The 23,576-nt window shown below is 49.5% G+C and overlaps 1 protein-coding gene across 3 annotated transcripts; it reads left to right on the forward strand.

The window, feature by feature from the left end:
* Window positions 1–138: 138 nt before the first annotated feature.
* Window positions 139–21,609, forward strand: HAUS8 (HAUS augmin like complex subunit 8). Of its 3 annotated transcripts, XM_079771332.1 has the most exons (11): window positions 139–354; window positions 3,359–3,423; window positions 6,501–6,556; window positions 12,275–12,356; window positions 14,797–14,892; window positions 15,002–15,096; window positions 15,650–15,706; window positions 15,811–15,969; window positions 17,205–17,346; window positions 19,392–19,533; window positions 21,209–21,609. In XM_079771332.1, the coding sequence occupies exons 1-11, from the start codon at window positions 326–328 to the stop codon at window positions 21,405–21,407; spliced, it is 1,122 nt and encodes a 373-aa protein (XP_079627458.1). In that variant the 5' UTR covers window positions 139–325; the 3' UTR covers window positions 21,408–21,609. The 3 variants fall into 3 exon arrangements, with proteins under 3 accessions (XP_079627458.1, XP_079627459.1, XP_079627460.1); XM_079771333.1 differs by lacking the exon at window positions 14,797–14,892 and having other exon boundaries at window positions 14,926–15,096; XM_079771334.1 differs by lacking the exons at window positions 3,359–3,423; window positions 14,797–14,892 and having other exon boundaries at window positions 14,926–15,096.
* The last annotated feature ends 1,967 nt before the right edge of the window (window positions 21,610–23,576 follow it).

The following is a 23,576-nucleotide window of genomic DNA, read 5'->3' on the forward strand; positions in this document are numbered from 1 at the left end:
CCTGCGCGCTCCCGCTTCCGGGTCCCGGGGGGGCGGGGCGGGGCGGGGCGTGACGCCAGCGCGCCGCGGGGCGGGGCGCCACAAACCCCGCCCCTACCGGCTGCTCCCCGGCACACTCCCGCTTCCGGGGGGCGGGGCCTGGGGCCCTGTCCGCGGCCTCGCTCACTGGTGAGCGGAACCAAGTGTGGGGGAGGACCGAGAGGCGCGCGCGCTGGGATCGCCCGCTCCGCCTGCATTTACGCTCCCCGGTGGCCCACGGCCACCCCTCCTGAGGGCTCGGGGCAAGGGAACTTGACGAGCCCGCCTTTGAGTTGAAGGCGGGAAAATGGCGGATTCCTCGGGGCGCGGCTCTGGGTGAGTTGAAATACCGCGGGTCTGGATTTTGTGGTTGCCGGAGGGAAGCCCTTGGCCGACGGCTGGGGTCCGCGGCGGCCAAGTTGGGAAACGGGGACCCTCGGGTGAGTCCGGACCTGACCCTTCTAGGAACCACCAAAGATGCGCAGGTTCTGGGAAGCCCCGGGGTGCGACCTCTGCGCATGCTGGGAAAGCGGGCGCGTGAGGAGACCGCGAGTTCAAGTCCCAGGTCTGCCGCTTCGATCGGGGGGGGGGGGGGGGTCATCTCCGGCAAGTGACTTAAATTCTCCGTGCCTCGCTTCCCTTGATGACGCCACCGCTCAACTTGTACGTAGGTCTCACGTGAGCCCCGAAAGCACTTAGAACGTGCCTGACCCGTAAATGCGATCTGTCGCTGTTAGAATAATGACTTTGGAGTGGACATGTGCTGGGCCCATACAAGACCTCTTTTACTCTTCCCCCTACCCGCCTTCTTATATACTCCCACTTACTGATGAGATGGCGGAGGCTCAGGGAGGGAAGGTGATTTGCCCAGAGTCCCTCGGCAAGAACAAGAAAGACGATGAACACGTACCCGGTGCCAGGCGTGATCCAGGGCTGTGTTTTGTCTTATTTGTTCATTCGGCTAATGTTTACTGTGCCGATGAGAATGAAAATTAAACAGGCCCCAGAAATCACTTGTATTTCCTCCTCTGCCCTTTGCCCTAACTCTGAGATGGATATTAGCTTCTCTGAGCTACAGTAACGGGGTGGTACCTGAGGCTGGCACAGGTGTAGTGACCCCAACCCCCACCCCCACCCCAGGTCCCTGCGGTTTTGGCCTGAGCTCATTTTGTTTGGCTCCAGAGCCCTGACTTAGATCCAAGGGAGTCCTTGCTCTTTCCCTTTCCAGCACGGAGACTAACTAGGGGTGACCTGTTTAAGCCTCAGGCCCTTGTCTGGAAAATAGATAAAGCAGGCCAAAGGTAGGTATGTATGTAGGGTTGGAGATGCCTCCCACCATGGCCTGGGTCTCACTTTGGGGTCCCCCGACCCAGCTACACAGGAGGTGGCTACAGTGAACTGAGCAGGTGACCACTGCTGCTGGAACTAGTGGAGCCTGTGATGTCAGCAGGCGTCCAAGTGCCCAGGTCTCAACCTGGCCCCTCAACCTGCTCCTACCACACGGCTAGTCTCCTGTTCCTGGCGTCCCCGCTTCTCCCCATTCGCCCAGACTGGAAACCTGGGAGGCATTCCAGACCCTCCCGCACCCCACAGCTGGTTTGTCAGCGATTCCTACCTCATTGTTCCCTCATCTATTATGTCAGGCTTCATTCTTTCTGTTTTCAAATTGAGGCAAAATGCACAGGACATCAAATTAACCATTGTAAGGAGCAATCCCATGGTATAAAGACATTCACAAAGTCGTGCACCCACCACTTCTGTTCTAGAATGTTTTCTTCAGTCCAGAAGGAAGCCCTATATCCATTAGCACTCCCCATTCCTCACCCAGTCAGGGCACATACCGAGGTTGTGGGTTCGATCCTGCAGGAGGCGGCCAATCGATGTTTCTTCCTCACATTGATGTTTCTCTCTCTCCCTCTCCCTTCCTTCTCTCTAAAATCAATAAAAAACATATCCTTGGGTGAGAATTTTAAAAAAGTCTGACTGCCCTAACCAGTTTGGCTCAGTGGATAGAGCGTCGGCCTGCGGACTGAAGGGTCCCAGGTTCGATTCCAGTCAAGGGCATGTACCTTGGTTGCAGGCACATCCCCAGTGGGGGGTATACAGGAGGCAGCTGATCGATGTGTCTCTCTCATCGATGTTTCTAACTCTCTATCCCTCTCCCTTCCTCTCTGTAAAAAGTCAATAAAATATAAAAAATAAAAATAAAAAAGTTTAACTGTCAAACTTCAGAGGGAAGGCAAGGGCGGGGTAAGAGATCAACCAAAGGACTTGTATGCATGCATATAAGCATAACCAATGGACACAGACAAAGTCTGCTGTTTAAGCCTCCTACTCTTACATTTTGTGATGGAAGCTCGAGCAGATGAATATGTAGGCACAGTGGGATGGTGAGGAGCAGACCTGGTCCCTGTCCTTCTAGAACCTCAGAGCCTGTCTTCTTCCCGGCTGCCAGCAGTCCTCATGAAACATGGCTCTGACAGCGTCTGTTCCCCAGGGGCCTACAGTGAAAGCCAGAGCGCCCTCTTTTTTGTATGGCTGGCGAACTAAGAATGTTTTGGACATATGAACATTGTATGAACTTCAAATGTCATTGTATAAATAAAGTTTTATTGGGACATAGCTATACCCATTTCTTTCTGCATCATCATGGCTGCTTTGTGCTACGATGGCAAGGTAGAGTAGTTGTGACTAAGCACATGGCCCACAGAGCTGAAAATATACCATCTGGCCCTTTACAGAGAAAGATTGCCAACCGCTGGGCTATAGGACCAGGTCCAAGCCCTTACGTTGGGCGTTCAGAGCTGCCGGCCTGGCCCAGTGTGCTCTCCTCCTGATCCCATACCCCTGCCAATGTTCTCTAGCTAAGCCATAGGGCTGATCATTTCCTGCTTCCACATCGTTCTCCATTGCCCTCCCTCATACCCTTGGTCTTGTGGATCCCTGTCTTAGAACGCCCTTCCCAATGTACCTGAGCAAAAGGTGCATTATCTCCTCCCCCCACCCCTTTACCTGTCCGGGGTACCTTCACACTTGCCCAGCAGAAAGATGCTGCTCTTCCCTCTCACGGAGGGAGTTCCATCTGTCGTTCACCGTGCACCCCCAGTGGCCCACAGTAGGCACAGCCACCTGCTGAATTATTGAACTCATGACTTAGGTTGAGATCTTTGAGGTTCGGCAAAAATGATCACTCTTCTTGCTCTGTGGGGCTACTCTGTGTCACCCCAGGTGATGGGACTCCATGTTCCTGTCCAGGTGGCCCAGCTTCAAAGAGAAACCTCACGGGCTTCCCTCAGCTACTTGTCAACTACATTAACAAGACCCTGCCCCTCTCTTTTAGGACGCCTTGTGCAGGGGATCCCAGTACTCCTAGTGGCTCCAAGCCGAAAGGAAAGCAAACACAAGGTGAGTCAAGTTAGAATCTACCTTATGATCCCATGAAATAAAAAGGGATTTTTTTTTTCCTAGTAAGTGTTTTTGGGGAATAAAAAAAACAAAACAGAGCAGAGCAAGGGAGATACGGTTTTACCTTCTTCTGTTCACATCTTGGGAGATTTCCAGTCTGGTCACCCAGCCCCGCCTGCAGCCAGGGTTATGGCAGGACCAGATAGGGCTCATTTTGGGTTATTCCCAGGACTTGTCACTTGCAAGTGTGGATGAAGAGAACTTGAGCTGAATTCATTATCAAATATCAGAATTTCCTAAGTCTCTTCTCTGAAAGCATATCAGTCCTTTGGGGGTGCCCCTATGTCCCATGTCCACCTGAGGGTTTGGGGTCATTGTGAACAGCCCCCTTGATTCTTGGCAGTGCCCAGTTGACTCTTGAGGATCTCCCATGTTGGAGCTCAAGCCTCTGAAATGAAATACTTTCTTTTTTTAATATATTTTATTGATTTTTTACAGAGAGGAAGGGAGAAGGGGAGAGTTAGAAACATCGATGAGAGAGAAACATTGATCAGCTGCCTCCTGCACACCCCCTACTGGGGATGTGCCTGCAACCAAGGTACATGCCCTTGACCAGAATCGAACCTGGGACCCTTGAGTCCGCAGGCCGACGCTCTATCCACTGAGCCAAACCAGTCAGGGCTGAAATATTTTCTTAAAGTGTGCTCTGTGGTAGTGCGCGTCTCAGAGAACTTAGAGCAGCATCTTGTCTGTAACATCTCTTATATTTACATGCGGTCTGGTTCTTGAACACAAATTCTATCCTTCACTGTAACATTGCCGCTGTGGAAAACCCACCACCGTTTAAAACAAACAGATGCGTACAAGTTTTCTGGAAACTTGAAACTGCTTTCAATTGTCCACGGAACTCAGAGCCTCAGATTTTTTCCTGGCTGTGCAACACCCAACACCGGAGGCCATGCCTGCTTGGAACCAGGGGTGTCCTTTGCCCCAGTTCCTCATGTCCGGTGGCAGACACTGGGGTTGGCTTGATTCTCTTCCCTGGACCCTGCCTGACCCAGCCTTGCCTCTAGGTACCTCCTTCCTGATTGTCTGAGCCCACTCGTGCACTGAGCCCATAGGCACAGCTCTTCCCTGCCTGGAGCATGCCCGGTGACCACTGCCTCTGTGGCCCGCACCAGGCTCCCCGTTAACTGGTGCACCTCCTTTCCTCTTGGGGTGGCACTGCAACTGGAATTGCCAATGGAAGATGCAAATTCTGGTGTGAAGTTCTGGTTTGAAATCAGTCTTGCTCAACCTAGCTGTCAAACGGTGTGATGTTGACTGTCACTCTCAATGAGTCTCTTCAGTAAACAGGGAGACTCTGAGCTCTACAGGCACCAAGAAAAAGTGCAGAATCGTGCATTTGATCTTGTTGAGCACCTACTCCCTGCAGGTGGTGGAATATAGCAGCAAGCCAAACGGACACAAGTCCCTGCCCTCAGGGAGCTGGTTGTCTGGGACACAGGCGGTGCACTGAGTGCAGAAGTAAGGAGACCTAGGGTTCAGGATGATAACAGATTTGGTGGAAAAAATAGCAGGAGGCGGGTAGCTTATGGGTCCAAAGGAAGTGCTGGGCTGAATAGAGTTGGGAAGGGGGGCAGGTGCAGGAGCAGCCTGTTGGTTGGGAACTGAGTGACTGAGGGGAGCGCCCCTCAGAAGGACGCTCTGAGTCGTGCCAGACCTGTAATGTGCCTAGAGGTGCTCAGGCTTCACCAGCTGGTGGGTCTGCAAGATAGCCTGTTGTCAGCCACCAGGGCCAGCAGCCTGGAGGCCACAGGTATGTCAGGAGGAGGAGCTGTGAGCGAGCACTGTGCCCCGTGCTGCTGATGGCTCAGTATGAGGATGGCTCACTGAGAATGGCTGATGGGCTTGCTGAAATGCGTTTCTTCTGTGGGATGGTGGTGTGAGAGCCAGGTGTGTGTGTGGGGGGGAGGGGCAGGGGGAGATTCAAGGGAAGAGGGAGGAGAAGAGAAAGCCAGCATTGTAAAGGGAAGCAGAGAAGGGGTGAGCCATGGGGGTGGGTGGGGGGAGATTAACAGTGTGACCTGTGGAGAGGAGCAGGAGTGGTGTGGGGGTGAGGAGGAAAGGGGTTTCCAGGGCAGGTTTTTTGTTTTAATTTCAGAGAGGAAGGGAGAGAGAGAGAAACATCAATGATGAGAGAGAACCATTGATCGGCTGTCTCCTGCACAACCACACTGGGGATCAAGCCTGCAACCTGGGCATGTGCCCTGGCCAGGAATCGACCAGTTCGTAGGTCGATGCTCAATCACTGAACCACGCCGGCCAGGCTCCAGAGCAGTTTCTTTATGGGGTGGGGCTTGGCTCTAACAACAAGAGTGGGGGTTCTCTTTACCCAGGAGCAGAGGTCCATCCACATGGGGTCAGGATGCTGCCCTGAGGTTTGGAGGACAGGTGGGCTTCCTCCATCCTTGTTCAATGCCCCAAGGGCAGGAATGGAAGGAGCCCTGGGCTGGACTGTCACAGGGATATGCTGTGTCTGAGAAAGGGCCTTGGTGCTGAGTGTGTCCAGGGGGTTGGTCCTGAGCTAGGAGAGGTGGGGTGAGGGTATGTGAAAGGTGGTACCATGAGTAGGTCAGAGGAAGTGGGGGAAGCGGTGTTCGGGGTCATGAACACAGGGAGTGAGCAGGGGAGAGGAGGAGGCAGCAAACAGATGGCCGTCTGTGGTAGGTCTGTCTTCCTTTACCTGCCCCACCCGAGTCCCCTTTCTGCTCCTGTGGATCTCTGGCTTTGCCTGGAGCCCTGGGACTTGTATACAGTAGGTGTCTCATACATGTCTTACACACAGTAGGTGTCCCATAAATGTTCTTGCATATAATAGTGTCCCATACATTCTTGAGGGTACTTAAGGGCAGGCTCTGAGAGAGCAAGGGGGATCAGCTCCCCCATTCCTGCTGTTGAGCAGGGAGGGCCAATGGCACCTGGCTCTGGGGGAGGTGGTGTGGTCCTCGGCGCGGGCGGGTCTCCACACACCACTATTGTAGTTTTGTTATAAACCTACAGTGTGTTCCCCACAGGAGGAAAAGTGGTCGAATCCCGATACCTGCAGTATGAGAAGAAACCCACTAAAAAGGTAACACATAATGTTTGAAACAGTTCGGAAGGGAGTTCTAACGAACTTAGAATTCTGACACAAGTTATCCGAGCCAGGCACAGCCTGGTTCCGGAGGCAGTGTTTTGGGGATTTTGCCTAGTTGCCTTTGAGGTCATTGTGTCCTTCCTGCTGAGACCTCTGTCTGTCGTGAGTGGCCAATCTCTTTGAGAATCCTTTTGCAAAGCCATGATCTCTGTTGAAACCTAAAATTGTTCTGCTTTTCAACCCCATCATTTCTCTTCTGGATTCTGTCCTGGAAGCAGTTCAGGCGAGTGCCCAGCACACCCTGGCCTTAGCTGGTATTTAAAAATATACCTGCAGGGTTATAGGGAATGACTGGGGAAAATGATGTACTTGAAACACCAGTAGTAGAGAAAGTTTCATGAACTACCTGTAGTCACACCATGACAATTATGAAACCATTTAAATGACAGCATGAAATGCTTAACAACATGAGAGCATACTTTGTATGATGTTTAATAAAAAACTAGCACTATGGCCCAACCAGTGTGGCTCAGTGGTTGAACATCAACCTATGAACCAGGAGGTCACGGCTCGATTCCCAATCAGGGCACATGTCCGGGTTGCAGGCTCGATCCCCAGTGGGGGGGCGTGCAGGAGACAGCCAGTCAGTGATTCTCTCTGATGATTGATGTTTCTATCTCCCTCTCTTTTCTTCTCTGAAGTCAATAAAAATATATTTAAAACAAACAAACAAAAACAATCAGTATGTTACCCAATTATATATTTTGTTACTGAGAATGTGTTGAGGTGAAGGTCATGTTATCCCTATATTTTCCAAATCATTGTTTTGTGGTAAAAATTAGTTAAATATTCATTTCCACTCTTTTAAAATCTGGATAGGGTGGGTGGTGGGTTCTTAAAAATGTGACCTAAAATACAGCTTGAAGAAAAAGAATAGCTTTATATAAACTGTTTGATATGCTTCTTGGAGTGGATTTTTAAAATGGACTTTAAAAAAGTTAATTGGGATGACATTGGTTAATAGGATCATATGCGTTTCAAGTGTACAGTTCTGTGATACAAGGTCTGTATATTGCATGTGTGTCCACCACTCAAAGTCAAACCATCTTCCGTCACCAAATATTTGGTCCCTTTTACCCCCTTCCCACCCCTTTCCTCTGGTAACGACTGTTGTCTGTGTCTGTGAGTTTTATATCTCATGTATGAGTGAAATCATATGGCTCTTAGCTTTTTGTGACTGACTTATTTTGCTTAGCATAATATTCTCAAGGTCTATCCATGCTGTCGCAAATGGCAGTATTTCATCTCTTCTTATGGTTGAGTAGTATTTCATTGTATATATTTACCACATCTTCTTTGGACTTTATTTTTAGAGCAGTTTTAGGTTAGCAAACAGCAAAATTGAGCAGAAGGTACCGCCCCGCCCCATTTATGTGTAGCCTCCCCCACAGTCAACATCCTGTACCAGAGTGGTGCATATTTACAATTGGTGAACCTACGTTGACACATCATCACCCAAAATCCGTGGTTTACAGTATTGAAGTGATACTCAACAAAGGATCACAGTCCACACGTCATAATTTTCATGTTGCCTTGCAAACTTGGTTACAGCGCCCCCGTGTGTCTACTTGCTGCATGTAGTAGTTTATTTTATCTTATTTTATGTTATGTTATTTTATTTTATTTTTTGTTAATCCTCACCTGGGGATTTTTCCCCATTGGTTTTTAGAGCGAGTAGAAGGAAGGAAGGAGAGAGAGAAACATTAATGTGAGAGAGACACATTGATCAGTTGCCTCCGCATGTGCCCTAACCAGGGAGGAGATCCTGCAACCCAGGTACATGCTTTTGACCAGGAATCGAATCTGCAACCCCCTGGTCCTCTGGATGATGTTCTAACTACTGAGCTAAACTGGCCAGGGCTGCATGTTGTATTTTATTGTATTTTTAAATTGATTTCAGAGTGGAAGGGAGAGGGAGAGAGAGAGATAGAAACATCAGTGATGAGAGAGAATCATTGATCAGCTGCCTCCTGCAAACCCCACACCAGGATTGAGCCTGCAACCTAGACATGTGCCCTGGCTGGGAATTGAACAGTGACCTGGTTCCTAGGTCGATGCTCAACCACTGAGCCACACCAGCTAGGCTACATGTAGTATTTTAGCTCTTTAAAGACCTTCCCTATTTTCTTTTTTTGCATCTTTTAAATTAAGGTATAGTAAGTCCTCACTTAATGTCTTCAACAGGTTCTTGGAACTGTGGTCAAACATGTGTAATGGAACCAGTTTTACCATAGGCTGATTGATGTAAGCAAGAGTAAAGTTTCTATGGCATCTCATCAACTGTATAATGAAACAGTGTTATTCGAGGACCTCCTGTATAATGTACATAAAGTAAACGACACTCTTTTCAACATCCAGTTCTGCAAGTTTAAAAATAAATAATATATATATATATATATATATATATATATATATTTATTATTGATTTTAGAGAGGACATGAGGGGGAGGGAGAGATATCAATAATGAGAGAGAATCATGATTGGCTGCCTCCTGCATACTCCTTATTGGGGATCGAGCCTGCAACTCTGGCATGTGCCCTGACCGGGAATCAAACCGTGACCTCTTGGTTCATAGGTGGATGCTCAATCACTGAGACATACCGGCCAGGCCGGTTCTGCAAATTTTGACAAATCCATCCAGTCACAAACCCACCTCAATCAAGATACAGAGCAGTCTGTCACTTCCCAAAATCCCCTGTGCTGGACCCAACCTCTCCCCACCCCAGGCAACCCTGATCTGTTTTCTATCCCTGTAGCACTGCCCTTTCCAGAAGGTCATTAAAAAGTGTCACACAGGATGCAGCCTCTTGCGTCTGCCTTCTGTCCATAAAAAGCGCATTGGAAGTCCTCCCTGTCATTGCCTGTCACATTCAGTACTGGTTCCTTCTGATGGCTGAAGACTATCCCACTGTGTGGGGGGGCCACAGTGTGCTCAGCCGGTGAAGGGCATTTGGTTTGTTTCTGTTTTTGATGATTTTGAATGAAGCCACCTTAAACATTTATGTGCAGGGGTCTGTGAGGTCGTGTTTTCTGTTCTCCTAGGAGGGAAATTACTGGGTTATAGTGTAAACATGTGTGTGACTCTGTAAGAAACTGCCCAACTGTTCTCCAAAGTGTCTGCAACATTTTACATTCCCACCAGCCACAGAGGGTTCTAGTCATGGATTGAACACTTATTATGTGGCTGGCACTGGGTTACATGCTTTCTGTGTATTATCTCGTTTAACCCTCACTACATCCAAATAGGATTGAGAATACTTCTGAAATATTTACTGGTGTGGTATGTAGTCCTTGAAAGCGACAGCATATACCTGATACACATTTTTGGAGCATCAACTTTAACTTAAAACAGTATTTAAAAAATATATATGTTTATTGATTTCAGTGAGGAAGGGAGAGGGAGAGAGAGAAAAACATCAATGGTGAGAGAGAATCATTGATCGGCTGCTTCCTGCATGCCCCATACTGGGGGTTGAGCCACAACCTGGGCATGTGCCCTGACCCGCAATTGAACTGTGACCTCCCTGTTCATAGGTCGACACTCAACCACTGAGCCATGCCAGCAGCTGGGCTGTGGCTTCATTTTCTTAAATGTCTTGTGAGGAGTAGAAATTCTTGGTTTTGATGGAGTCCAATTTATTGATTTTTGCTTTTATGGATTGTACTTTTGGTGTCTTATCTAAGAAATCTTTGCCTAACCCAAGATCAAAAATACTTTCTTTTAGGAGTTCTATAGTTAGTTTTAGGATTTACATTAGGTCTGTGACACATTCTTAAATAATTTTTATATCTGGTGCAGTGATGGAAGTGAAGTTCATTTGTAAGTGTCTGGATGTTCTCTTGTTCCAGTACTATTTGTTGAAATGACTTTCCTTTCCCCATTGTACTGTCTCATCACCTGGCAGACACTAACTGCCCATGTATGTGTGAATGCATCACTTATCGGCTCTGCTCTTTTCCATTGTGCTACCTGTCTGTCTCCATGCTGCTGAGATTTGCTAGCTTTGTAGCAAGTCTTGAAATCAGGTAGTGTGAATTCTCCTACTTTGTTCTTTTCCAAAACTGTGTGACTCTTCTAGTTCCTTTGCCTTTCCATATAAATTTTAGACTTAGCTTGCCATTTTCTACCAAACCTCCTGCTGGGATTTTTGTTGTTGTTAATCCTCACCCGAGGATATTTTTTCCATTGATTTTTAGAAAGGATAGCAGGGAGGGAAGGAGGGGGGGGGGAGGGAGGGGGAGGGAGAGAGGAAGGAGAAAAAGAGAGAGACACACACAGACAGAGACAGAGACATCAATGTGAGACACATCTATTGGTTGCCTCCTGTCCACGCCCTGGGATCAACCTGCAACCCAGGTACGTGCCCCTGATGGGGAATTGAGCCCATGGCCCTTTGGTGTGTGGGCCAACACCCTAACCACTGAGAAACACCAGCCAGGCCTCTGCTGGGATTTTGATTGTATTGAATCTATGCATTAGATTCGAAAGAACAACATATTAAAAACACCAGGTCTTTAAATCCATGAACATGGTGTACATCTCCATTTATTTAGGTCTTCGTGGATTTCTTCCGATAGTGTTCTGTAGTTTCCAGTACACACACCTCCCCTATGTTTTATTAAGTTTATACCTAAGTATTTGTTGTTTTTTAGTTCTATTATATGTGATGTTATTTATTTAAAATATGTTTTTATTGATTTTTAGAGAGAGAGAAACATTGATGAGGGAGAAACATCCATTGGTTGCCTCCTGTGTGCTGGGCTGGAATCTTCTACATAAAGAATCATGTCCGAAAGAAGAGTTTCTTCCTTAACTACCCGTTTGCCTTTTATTTCTTATTCTAGGACAAGGTTGAATAGGAATGGTTCTTATACATTGAAATATTCTCTCTTTAAAGGTTTCTTTTTTATTTTACTTTATTATATTATACTAGAGGCCCGATGCATGAAATTCGTGCAAGAGTAGGCCTTCCTTCCCCTGACTTCCCGCACCAGCTTCCCTCTGGCACCTGGACCCGGGCTTCCCTCGCAGAGGGAGGCCCCACCCACCCGCCGCAGCCTGCCATGGGCCTCCTTCTTTGGGGCGATGGTGGAGCCCCCTGATTGATTGCCTCCCTCTGCGGGGCAATCATGGGGCGACCAATCGCATCGCACCCGCCTTGGCTGGCCTGGGCCAGTGGGTGTCATAGTGTGGTCCCGGATGGTCATCCAATGGTCGTCCCTCTGTTCAGCTGTTCAGTCGATTTGCATATTACGCTTTTATTCTATAGGATTGGCTTGCTAGCTCCATGCATTACTTGCCTTTTTGTAAGTTTTGAAGATTAATACCTGTACAAAAACTTTGTTTTTCCTGATGACCAAAGTAATATAGTCTGTCTATAAAACTGGCAAATACAAAAAGTATATAGAAAGTCAGTCACCTGTAATCTGCCATGTCAGATAATCACTGGCAACAATTGTGATGGTTTCCTATGTTCTGTGTACGTGAGAGTATCCTGCTTGACCTGCATATATGCAGGTAAATGTCAGAACTCCTTAAGTCTGTCCCTTGCCTCAAAGTAAGAGCAGATGCAAACCTTGCAGACCGTGAAGGGGCCCCTTCCCATGAAGGGAAAGTATCGTGTCCCCTGAGTGTCCTGTGTTACCAACAGGCTTCTGCAACAGATGTGTCAAAGACCAGTGGGAAGATTCCTGAAGGCGGAAGGAAACCCAGCTCCCTCCAGAAGAGCAAAGGTGTGTAAGGATGGAGGGAGGGCGAAAACAGCCGTGGAGCTAGGAGGTGTTGAGCGTGGTGGTGAATTATGTTTTCACGTATGCTAGTTAAAAGTCCCTCTTTTCTTTCTTGGAAGCATCAGATGAAAGAGCTGGGCAAAGTATAAGGACAGATTCGGGGCATGTGGGGAGCTGAAAGGGGATGGCAGGGCAGTGGGGTGGGGGGGTCTCTTCCTTCCTGTGTGACCCCAGGGCGGAGCCCAGTTGCCATTATGGCTCTTCCTTGGGGCACCAGTTCCTTAACCAAGTGACTATTTTCGCCAGAGCTCCAAGACCAGGACCAGAAAGGTCCTCATCCTCCTGCCTCTCACTGCCTTGGGTCGCGTCTTCCTTGTAATGGTCTCCCTATGTTTTTCATCTAAAAGCTGCACCACAGTGATATGAAAAGCTTTCAGTTTTTCTGATTATAGATGTGGCATGTGTTCATTATTTTAAAAAATGGAAAACGTTGACGAGGAGAGAAAGTTCCCTCACAATCTGCCAATCAGACCATTACTGTTGGTGGATTTGGTGTTCAGTTCTAGGCAGTGTGTTCACCGAGAAGCCTGGGAGGGCCCTTCCCGCCGTAGCAGTTTGTCCAGTGCCGCACGTGCCCACCTCTGCAGAAAGGTTGGGCCGCTCTTCTGTGTGAAAGCACTTCACAAAGGGCAAAACTCTTCCTTGGCCCTCACCTCCTTGTTCAAAATGGTGGCAGCTTTGAGTTCTCCCACAACTTAGATTTTTAACTTTATTGTTCAGATCAAGGGTCAGCAAACCTTTTCTGAGCCAAATGGTTAATATTTCCATCTCTGCAGGACAGACACTCTCTGTCACAAAGACTTCCCTCTGCCCTTTGCAGCATGAAAGCAGCCACAGACCATATATACATGAATGAATATGTCTGTGTCCCAGTAAAACTTTTTAAAATATATATATTTTTATTGATTTCAGAGAGGAAGGGGGAGGGAGAGAGAGAGAGAAACATCAATGATGAGAAAAAAAATCATTGATAGGCTGCCTCCTGCACGCCCCCTACTGGGGATCGAGCCCACAACCTGGGCATGTGCCCTTGACCGGAATTGAACCCAAGACCCTCCAGTCTGCAGGCCAATGCTCTCTCCACTGAGCCAAACCAGCCAGGGCCCAGTAAAACTTTTAATAAACATGGGAAGTGGACTGGGTTTGGCCTGCACGCTGTAAGTGTGCTGATACTGGGTTAGATGTTTGTCAGAATTTGCACTGTTTCTTGACCCAGGCATGACTGAGAAGCAGGCATCATCTTCTAGTGTTTTGTTGTGCAATTGGTTGAGCGCCCTGCACGAAGCAGAGAAATGGCATGGCCCGAGGGGCCCAAAACAGGGCCTGCCACATTTAAAATCAGGGTTCTCGGCTGGGGCATTTCTGACCCCCACAGGACACGGGACAATGTCCGGAGTTGTTGCAGAAGAAGGCGGGGTGATGGGTGGTGGCCCAGGATGCTGTTCACCACCGGGGAATGCACTGGACAGCCCACAGCAAAGAATTACCCAGCCCCAAATGTCAGTGGTGCCAAGGCTGAAACCAGAATTCAAGCATAGCCATGGTGTAGAAGGACTGCTTTTTGAGTTCTGTCGTATGGATTTATAGGAAATTACATTTTTTAATGGAAATACTGTAATGCAGATGACAAAACATTTAACCCATGCAAAAACCATAGCAATAAAAAATCACCCTTTTCCACGTCAGGTTTCAGCTTCTCACCCAGGAGGCAGCTGCTCTTGATAGGTTTCCGTCTGTCTAGAATTTTTTAAAACTTTTAACACAAACGGTACCTTGCCCTACACATGATTGTGACTTTGCTTTTTTTATTTCCTCATATTTATTTCTCAGCTGCATAGTTGCTCATGAAATTGTTTTCTCTTTTAGTTCCTGACCTGACAGTGTGTATCTGACACGCCGCTGCTCGTTGTGCAGCACTCTGGGGGCCTTGCTGAATTAACGCATGCAAGGCACCTCTGCCCGTTTCACATGGTGTAAGGCATGACTGCCCAGTTTTAAATAGAGGCTAAAAGATGAAGGGGACTCCTGGGAAGAGGAACAGTCCAGAAGCAGCTGGAGAAAGAAGGAGAGAGAGCTGAGGGCAGACAAACACATGGCCTGCACTAGGCTCAGACTGTGCACACAGCAGCTTTTATTAAACTAAGTAGAAAGACTTACTGGAATCTTTGGGTTTTACAGAATGCCTCTCTTGTCTAGTTCTTTAAAATATATTCAAGCTGACGGCTGGGACTTTCCCAAGGCTTTTCTGCCTTCTCTACTACCTAGCAAGAAGCTCAGTTTTAGAAGCAAGTGGTATTGTCCAGAAGGTTGCCTGCTTCCTGGCCTGGGTGTAGAGCCTCTTAGTGACTGTGTTGACTGGGAGGGATTCTCATTGAGCCCACAGAAAGCAGTGGGATCTTCGACAAAGGTGACCTGCAGTCCACGTTGCTGGAAGGACACGGCACCGCCCCCCCGCACCTGGATCTCTCAGCCATCAATGGTAAATTGTTCATGTCACCCCTTATTTTCCCAGCTGGGGGTTGCAGTGCATCTTAGCAAGCTGCCAAAGGACGCTCTTCTCACCTTAAAAATGCTTTCCTTGATCTTAGACAAGAGTATGCTCAGAAAGACTCCACAGTTAGAAAAAAAAACGTCAAGGAAAACCGAGTCGACATCGTTTTCTGCCTCGCAGGAAAAGGACCCCGTAAGTGTATGAAATGAGAGGGAAGCGCTAATGGGTTGGGTAAATCTGGTTTAGCGCCTGCCCTGTGCCAGGTGCTCTGGGAAACCTGGGGCTCCAAGAACCTGCCTTTTAGGACAAAAACCAGCACGTTCTTAGATCATTTAAAGAGTTTGTTTCTACAAGAACACATGCAGGAGTAGATACAAATGCGGGATCATGTGAAGAATGAGATTGGGACCTTGTTCGCGGTGCCATGCTAGGGAAGGTGCGGGGCCGGACCCCGTCCCCGGCAGGAAGGTGTCCAGGCTGTGGTCTCACTGGTGTGGGAGGTCTGAGTCCTGGTTCCAGAGTGGCGCCGAGTGGGAGGGGGAGACCATCCTCTTTCTTCTCACAGAGCCCCCCAAAAAGCTAAACAGATCATAGAAACAGCAGGTGGTTATGCAGTAGCGAATTATCGAATCACGGAACGAAATAAATAAAGTACGTGTGGATCAGCGTTCTTTCCCTCCCAGGGGGGAAAGCCTGATATATACCAGTTCATTGGGAACCAGAGTATCTTTTCTTTCTCCTCAAGGATCTCTCCGAATTGATGGAATCCCAAACATTGCTCCTGACTCTACTGACCGTGAAGGTGAAAATGGAACCGCATTACGCGCGACCTGGGTGGAAGGGCAGCCTCTGTCAGCCAAGAGATGGAGTCCCCTCCGGCCTGAGCTCTTGTTCTACACTTAACAGATGGAGAACAGCCTCGCTGCCTTTGAAGAAAAGGCAGAAAGGAATTTAGTAACGATGTGCCAGGAGAAGCAGCAGCTCCTGAAACAGGCCCACGAGCTAAAGCGCGAACTTCTCCTCCGCCAGAAGAAGCGGGAGCTGGTGGATGTCCTCAACCCTCAGGTCAGTTGTGGCCAGGGTCTCTGAGCCATGTGTCCCCGCTGGGTCATCGCGATGTCTGGAGGGATTATGTACAGTGGTGGCCACTCCTGGCCTGGCTCTAAGTTTGTGCTTGGCTTTTGACACCACCAGGTATTGGTATGTAGCTGTTTATAAGAGGATGTGCCCGTAATGTTAGGTACCAGCCTGCAGAGGGACCTGTCCTTTCGCGCGCACGCACACACACACATATCCTTCAGGCGCCCACAGCTGCCCAGTGACAGGAAGACATGCTTCAGGCCTGCCCAGGGGGCCAGGGTGCAGGTGGGAGGCACAGTCTTGGCACCATATGGTCAGTGCTGGGACACCGTCGTCCACGCCAAGGAAGGTCATGGAGCAAACCCTTGGAAACGAAGGGCTGACCAGGGGGTTTAGCTCCTCCTTCAGGGTGTGCATGTCCTGGGGCTGCCGTGACAAAGTCCCACAGACGGGGCAGCTTAAACAGCGGACACTTATTCTTTCTCCGTTCTGGAGGCTGGAAGTGCGAGATCAAGGCGTCAGCAGAATTTGCTCCTTCCAAGGGCCGTGAGGGAAGGATGTGTCTTTAGTCTCTGCTTGGCCTGTAGGCTGTCTTCTCCCTGTCTCTTCACTTGGTGTCCCCGCTGTGTGCGTGTTTGTCTCCAGTTCTCTGCCCTTTATGAGGACATCGAGCGTATAGATCAGTGCCCACGATGATGCCCTCACCTGACTCAGGTCCCTCTGTAAAGCCCCTGTCTCCAAATCAGGTCACATTCTCGGGTTGGTGGTTTGGATGTCAACAGAGGAATTATAGGGTTCAGCCTGTGACACCCAGTGTGCACGTGTTCGTGCATGTGCCCAGGCTGTGGGCTGAGAAACGAGTGGAAGGAAAAAAAAGAAATAATGAATCCTTACACTGCCCTGGGATAGCGTGTATGAGGGAAAGGGGAGTCGGTGGGGATGGCCTTGAGGAGGGGCAGGCGTTTCAGCCCGGTGCTCCAAAGCAGGAGGGCACAGCCTTCCTGGGTCCCCTGTGGTCCCCACTGAGGGCTGGCCCTGGAGTGCGCTGGAAGCTGGACGCATGTTCGTGGCAAGGAGGGTGGCCAGGAGTGAGGAACCCCCTGGAGGATCCCTCGATCCCGAAGGAACAGCCTGTGTCTTCCCTCCCATGTGCCAAGTGTGAAACTTCCAGGGCGGTGCCTGCCGGCCTCGTCTCATTGGCCCCTCCCCCTCCTGTGCAGATTGAGATGCTCAGCCCCTACGAGGCTGTGTGTGAGAGCTTCAAGGAGCAGTACAAGACATTCGCGACGGCCCTGGACACCACGAGGCATGAGCTGCCTGTGAGATCAGTTCACCTGGACGGAGGCGCGCACAAGTTCTTAGGTAGGATGGGCCATCTGCTGGGCAAGGACCAGGAAGAACTGCCAGTGGGTATTGGCACTTCCTGTGTGCTGGCACCTTTATTCCTTCATGTCATCCTCACACGCCTCATGTGAGGGAGATGGCATGTCCCCCTTCACATGGCACAGGGTGTAGGGTGCTAGCAAGACTGGTTTGTCCAGGGTGGCACCCCAAGAAAGAGCCATGCTGGATTGGAACCCAGGCCTGTGGTTTCCTTGTGGATTTCCTACCCGGCTGAAAGGCATTCTTGGGGAGCAGCCTGCAACCCCACAGCCGTGAGGGGGGCTCTACTAAGGTGCATTGTTGATGGGGCAGTGATAGGGCTGCAGACCCCCACCCTCTGCCTTCTACACAGAGCCAAGGGGTCCCTTTCCTGCAGAGGGGTCCCATCTAACCCTTCACCTGAGGAAATGGGCAGGTGTGAAGTGCTGTGCTTGATCTTAAAATTCTCTTTAGAACAGCTGTCTTCCCAAAGCAGGTTTTCAGCTGCCCTGGAGTTTGGTTATTTCTAAGCAGAGCTCTCATGAGCCTCTAAGTATGTTTTGCTGATGCAGTAAAACATTGCCACCTAAAATCACATGGACTTTCCCTGCAGAACTTTGCACAAATGCAGCTCAGGATCACAAAGGGTGTTGCTGTATTGGCAACTTCAGACAGAGACTTAAACATTTTTTTAAAAGCTGTATTGATATATAACTCAGATACCATACAATTTTCCCATTTAAAGTGTACAGTTCCTTGTTTTTAATATATTCATAGGGATTTGCAACTATTACTGTATTCTAACCTTAGGACATTTTTGTTTCCCCCAGAAGAAACTCAGTATCTATTAGCTGTCACTTCCCATCGCTCCTTGTCTCCCAGCCCTAAGCAATGACGGATTAACTTCCAGACAAAGATGGTTTTTAATACAATCAAGCCTTTTCCTACGTGAAATAGTGTGTGTCTGACATGGGATCTTGAAAAGTTGGATGACTCTCTGTGTCTGGGTTTCCTGTTGTATGGTGGTTGCCGTCAGTGGCACATCTGTGACTCTTGGACTCCGTTTCAGAAAAGCTCCTTAGATGATTGCTAGGGGTTGGGATTAGGGAGTGTATGAGTTGTTTGTGGCTGCTGTAACAAAGGCCACAAACCGGGGAGCTTAAAACAAGAGAAACTTACTCCCCCTCAGTTCAGGGGGCCAGAGGTCCAGCATGAAGGTGTGGGCGTGGTTGGTTCTTTCTGGAGGCTCTGAGGGAGAACCCCTTTCAGGATGCTCTCCCAGCTGCTCCTCAGCTGCTGGCAGCATCACTCCCGTCTCTGCCCCCGTCTTCACATCGCCTTGTCCCTTGAGTGCCTCTGTATCTGAATCTCACTCTTCTTAAAGGGCCCCAGTTATTGGAATGGGCCTACCTACCCTGTGACCTCATTCTACCTCAGTTCCATTTCCAGTAAGGTCACATTCAGACACTTGAGGATAGTACCTGAACATGTCTTTTTGGGAGGACACAATTTAGAACACATTGGGGGAAAGAGGTGTGTTTGTGAGAACCCTTATAAGGTTCCCAAAATGTTACAGTGTTTGGTTGTGATGTGTGTACACGTGTAGCTGGTAGATGGGACGCGCCAGGATTGGAGAGATGCTGGTGTCCCAGCAGGTGGGACACAGCGCAGTTGCAGGCAATACTTTCCTGGGGCGGGAGGTACTGTAGCGAAGGGAACCATGGGATTCTTTTTAAGTTACTCACAGGACAGGCTCTCTCCACTTTTTGCATTCGTTTCTGTTGGGGACACTGGAGTGGCATCCAGGTCTGTCCCAATGACCGCCTGACCAATGGACACGCCTGACCCAGGGTCTCAGGCAAAGGGGCACAGCGGTGGTACCAGTGCACGCATGTCGTCCTTCATGACTCGCGGCCTTTGAGCCTTCGTAACATGAGAGTGTTCGTTCCGGGAAATGAGAACAATCTAGTAGGCCACCTCGCTCACGCGTGGGTTGCTTGGGGCACCGTGCAGCCCATGGCTGATGCCCTCTCCCCACTCCTCAGATGATTTGCAGCGGGAATTGACGACCACGCACCATCTGTTGGGAGAACTTGGGGTCTGCAGTTCAGAAGAAAATGGGAAAGTGCTAGACCTGCTGGGTGAACTGAAGGAAATGACCCAAAAGAAGGATCTGGAGCTCCGAAGGTATCTCAGAAAATACTTTAAGGAAAAGATAGCACCCTGGCCGGTGTGCTCGGTTGGAGCACTGTCCCGTACACCGAACGGTTTCGGCTTGGTCCCCATTTGGGGTGCACACCCATCCATGTTCTCTCTCACATCAGTGTTTCTGTCTCTAAAATCAATAAGCATATCCTCAGTGAGGATTGAAAGGGGGGTGGGCGCGGACACTGGCCAGTGTGGCTTAATTTGGTTGAGCATTGTCCCATGCACCTAAAGGTTGCTGTTTCGATTCCTGGGCAGGGCACATGCCCAGGTTTGCAGGCTTAATCCCCAGTAGGGGGCGTGCAGGAGGCAGCCGATTGATGCTTCTCTTCCTCTCCTTTCCTCTCTCTAAAATCAATAAAAACATATCTTAAGAAAAAGATAGCATATACATAAATATATATATATATATAACTATATGTGTGTATACTGTATGTGTGTATATATATATATATATATATATATATATATATGCATATATATATAATTACATAATATTACTTTAAAAAAAAGAAGAAGAAAAATAGCCTCCCACCAGGCAGAGATGTGCCGTCGGCGGCTGCCCTGTGCAGACAGCGGGCAGCCCTGGCATGGCAGGGTCCAGCAAGCAGGGAGAAGGGAGTGGGTAAAAGCCTTCAGCCCACCTGAAACCCCAAGGGAGTTCCCCAACAGCCAGAATAGAAAGGGCAGTGGCATCGCCCTCATTCACTTCCTCAGGACCACACAGCACTTCAGGCGCCTGGCTCGGTCTGTTCACGTTTTAAATGTTTTCCAGGGGGAGGGCCTGGGTGATCTTTTTGGAACTTCTCATTGGAGTGTAAGTACATATAGGAAAGGCACAGATTGTAGGGTACAACTCGATGGGTTTCCCAGCGTATGCCCTCGTGGAAACAGTCCTAGGCCAGCCCCCCTAATCACCCCCGTTTCCTTCTCTCACTCTCCTCCAGGGGATTTCTAACCATGGGGCTTTCTTCCACATCTTCCAAAAAGAATCTTGTTTTCTTCTCCTTTACAATGCTAAACACACCCTGAGATGCCTAAAATATTTGAAAGGTGCTGATGGAAATCAAACGCCACCCGCTGTGGAGTTAGCTTCTGGCCCCAGGATGAAATCGGGACACAGCAGAGCATTCTGGATTGCAGAGGTCACAGGTTTGAGTGGTTCAACATGCTCATTTAGTACCTGTGTCCCCACCACCGTGTAATTTGAGGGCGGGCTGGGATACTGCCCCATTCACAGTTCTTTTTAAAAATATATATTTTTATTAATTTCAGAGAGGGAGAGAGAGAGAGAAACCTCAGTGATGAGAATCATCAGCTGCCTCCTGCACACCCCCTACTGGGGAGCGAGCCTACAACCTGGGCATGTGCCCTGACTGGGAAACGAACCGTGACCTCTTGGTTCATAGGTCGATGCTCAACCACTGAGCCACACTTGTTTCTTGGACAAATGAATCTTTTCTTTCGGGCCTGCCTGGCCCTGTTCTTGGGGGCTTTCCTGTTTGCGTTCTGTTCAGACAGCTTCCTGACCCGCGCTTTCCCACGGGTGCTCGGGAGGAATCGGCGCTGCCACCTTGGCGAAGGCAGAGGCGCTTCGGCTCCTCCTGGCCCTCAGGCACGGAGGGCAGAAAGCATCACCCTTCTGTTATTCCCGCAGGAGCTTTGCCCACGTGCAGGAACTCTCTGCTGGAGTGAGTAAGGAGGCGGCCTTAATCAACCAGGAGGTCTGGGAAGAGGCCCGGGGCCCGGTGCCCCTCCGCCAGTGGTATTTCAATGAGGAGGACACCCGAGGGGACACTCGGGGAGAGGCCAGCAGCCCGCTCCTCTCGGGCACTGACAAGCCCTGCGCACTGTGAGTCTGCACGCAGGCCGTGACCCTCGCCCACGTGGGACCTTCTGCGAGCCCTCGGGAAGAAAGCACTGTCCAGGGCGCATCTGTGCCAGCACGGGGTGGTGTTCTGGAGACTCAAGCACTTTAGTCACTTAGCTCAGCAGTGTAGCTGTTTTTGTGTGATAATCTTGTTTTATATTTAAGAAATAAAACTGTTTGGCAATTGAGCCTTGGTTTCTCTGTAAGGGGGAAGCAGAAGAGACACTATTTCACTCTCAAGGTGATTCCTGTCCTCTAGTCACGGGGCTGTTTTGTTTAATGTCCTAAGCAAGTCAGGAGTTGGTCCTCACCTGGCTCGTCGGCTCCTGTCTGCACCACGTGGGCTCTGGCAGTCCTGCTGGTTCCCGTGGACATGGCTGCTGTGGGGTGACACCGGGAGGGTGGTGCTCGGGGTGAGATGCGGCATCCACCCCGCCCTGCATTCTGCGAAGAGAGATGCGTCTTGATCTAACATGTCCAACGGGCACACTCACCCCCCCCACACACACACACTCCTGACCTGCGCCTGCCTGCGGGTTGGGAGCTACAGTTGCAGGTCGGGGAAGCTGTCCCCAGTCAGACATAGCAGCCCTTCCCACAACCACGCAGGTCAAGGGGACACAGGCCCTCCCAGTTTCCATCCACACACCCACCCTTTCATCCCCATGTTTCCAAGTCCATGATCATGGTCCTCAGGGATTCCCATGAGCTCCTGTGTCAGAGTCCCAGAAACGTCATCCCCTGGCCCGTCCCCCCCATTTGTGTGCAAGAGCTTTGGGTCCCTCGAAGGGGACAGATACCCCAGGAACCCCGGTCCTTTCCTTAGTCTTAATGACCCGGATTAGTACCACATTCTTGTTATAATCTCTGCCTTCCAGCTTTTAGAATTTCCCTAAACTGAGGTAAAAACTGCAGGCATGTTTGGGGTCCTTCAGTGTTCAGGGACTTGCAGGGGGTCCCCTGCCCACTCACTCCCATAGTGCTGTCCTCAGACCTTTGCTCAGCCCTGTCCAATGGGCACTGGCGAGCTGCGTGCTTCGGTTCAGCAGGGGCTCCGGAGTGCTGCGGAGTGAGCGATGGTGTGTCAGATACACGCGGCTGTGCTGGGAACTAAAAACTAAGGAACAATTTCTATGAATCGTGTGGAAAGATTGCCATGATTTTTAAAAATGAAAATAGGTCAAGCCCTAACTGGTTTGGCTCAGTGGATAGAGCATCAGCCTGTGGACTGAAGGGTCCCAGGTTCTATTCCGATCAAGGGCATGTACCTTGGTTGCGGGCACATCCCCAGTAGGGGTGTGCAGGAGGCAGCTGATTGATATTTCTCTCTCATCAATGTTTCTCTCGATTCCTCTCCCTTCCACTCTGTAAAAATCAATAAAATATATTAAAAAAGAAAATAGGTCAAAATGTGTGGGGCACAGAGCAATTTGTGTTAAAAGTTGTAAAAACCTAGAAAGATAATGTCTCTGGGGGGAGAGGTCAGGGGGCCGGGGACCCTGAGGAGTGCGGGATGCTTGCTTGTTATTGTTGCATTTTGCATTCCTTTAACATTTCGGTTAAATGTTTTCTCATCTGCGTGTATTGCATCTTCATCAAGAAATCCATACAACAGAACTCGAGCGAGCAGGCTTTCTAAATGATCATGCTCATGTTTACGTCATGGTGTCTCTGTGTGCCAATAAAACTTTATTTACACACACACAGGAAACAGGCTGGATTTGGCTTGGGGCCTAAGCCTCGGCGCTGCTGGTTTTTGGAGTCAGATCACTCTGCAGGGGGCGTCCTGTGCATGGAGGGGTGTGGAGCTGCATCCCTGGCCTTCACCCACCCGATGTGGGCAGCACTCCCCCATCCCCAAATGTGTCCGGACATTGCCCAGTGACCTGGGTGTTAGAATTGACCCCCGTGTGAAAACCTCTATGCTTCAGGCCCAGTCTCCCCCCTGCCTCAGCCAACACCATCTTTCTCAGCTTCATTCATTGACCTCAACCCAACTTCTGAAGAAAAGCCTAGAATGCAGCTCTGTGTAGCTGCTTCTCAACTATGCCTGGGCTGAGAATTAGCACAAATTCTGAAAAAGATATAAACCAGGGTTGGCAAACCGTAGACCCCAAGCCAAATCCAGCCTGTTTCCTGTGTGTGTGTAAATAAA

The sequence above is a fragment of the Cnephaeus nilssonii genome (assembly GCF_951640355.1).
Source record: "Cnephaeus nilssonii genome assembly, chromosome: 5".
Lineage (NCBI taxonomy): Eukaryota > Metazoa > Chordata > Mammalia > Chiroptera > Vespertilionidae > Cnephaeus > Cnephaeus nilssonii.

Excerpts from the sequence above, each read along its gene's own strand:
- HAUS8 (XM_079771332.1), top strand. The coding sequence starts at position 326 with ATGGCGGATTCCTCGGGGCGCGGCTCTGG. Across the intron at positions 14,893-15,001 it reads GGATCTCTCAGCCATCAATG|ACAAGAGTATGCTCAGAAAG; the intron begins GTAAATTGTTCA and ends CCTTGATCTTAG. Across the intron at positions 19,534-21,208 it reads AAGGATCTGGAGCTCCGAAG|GAGCTTTGCCCACGTGCAGG; the intron begins GTATCTCAGAAA and ends TTATTCCCGCAG.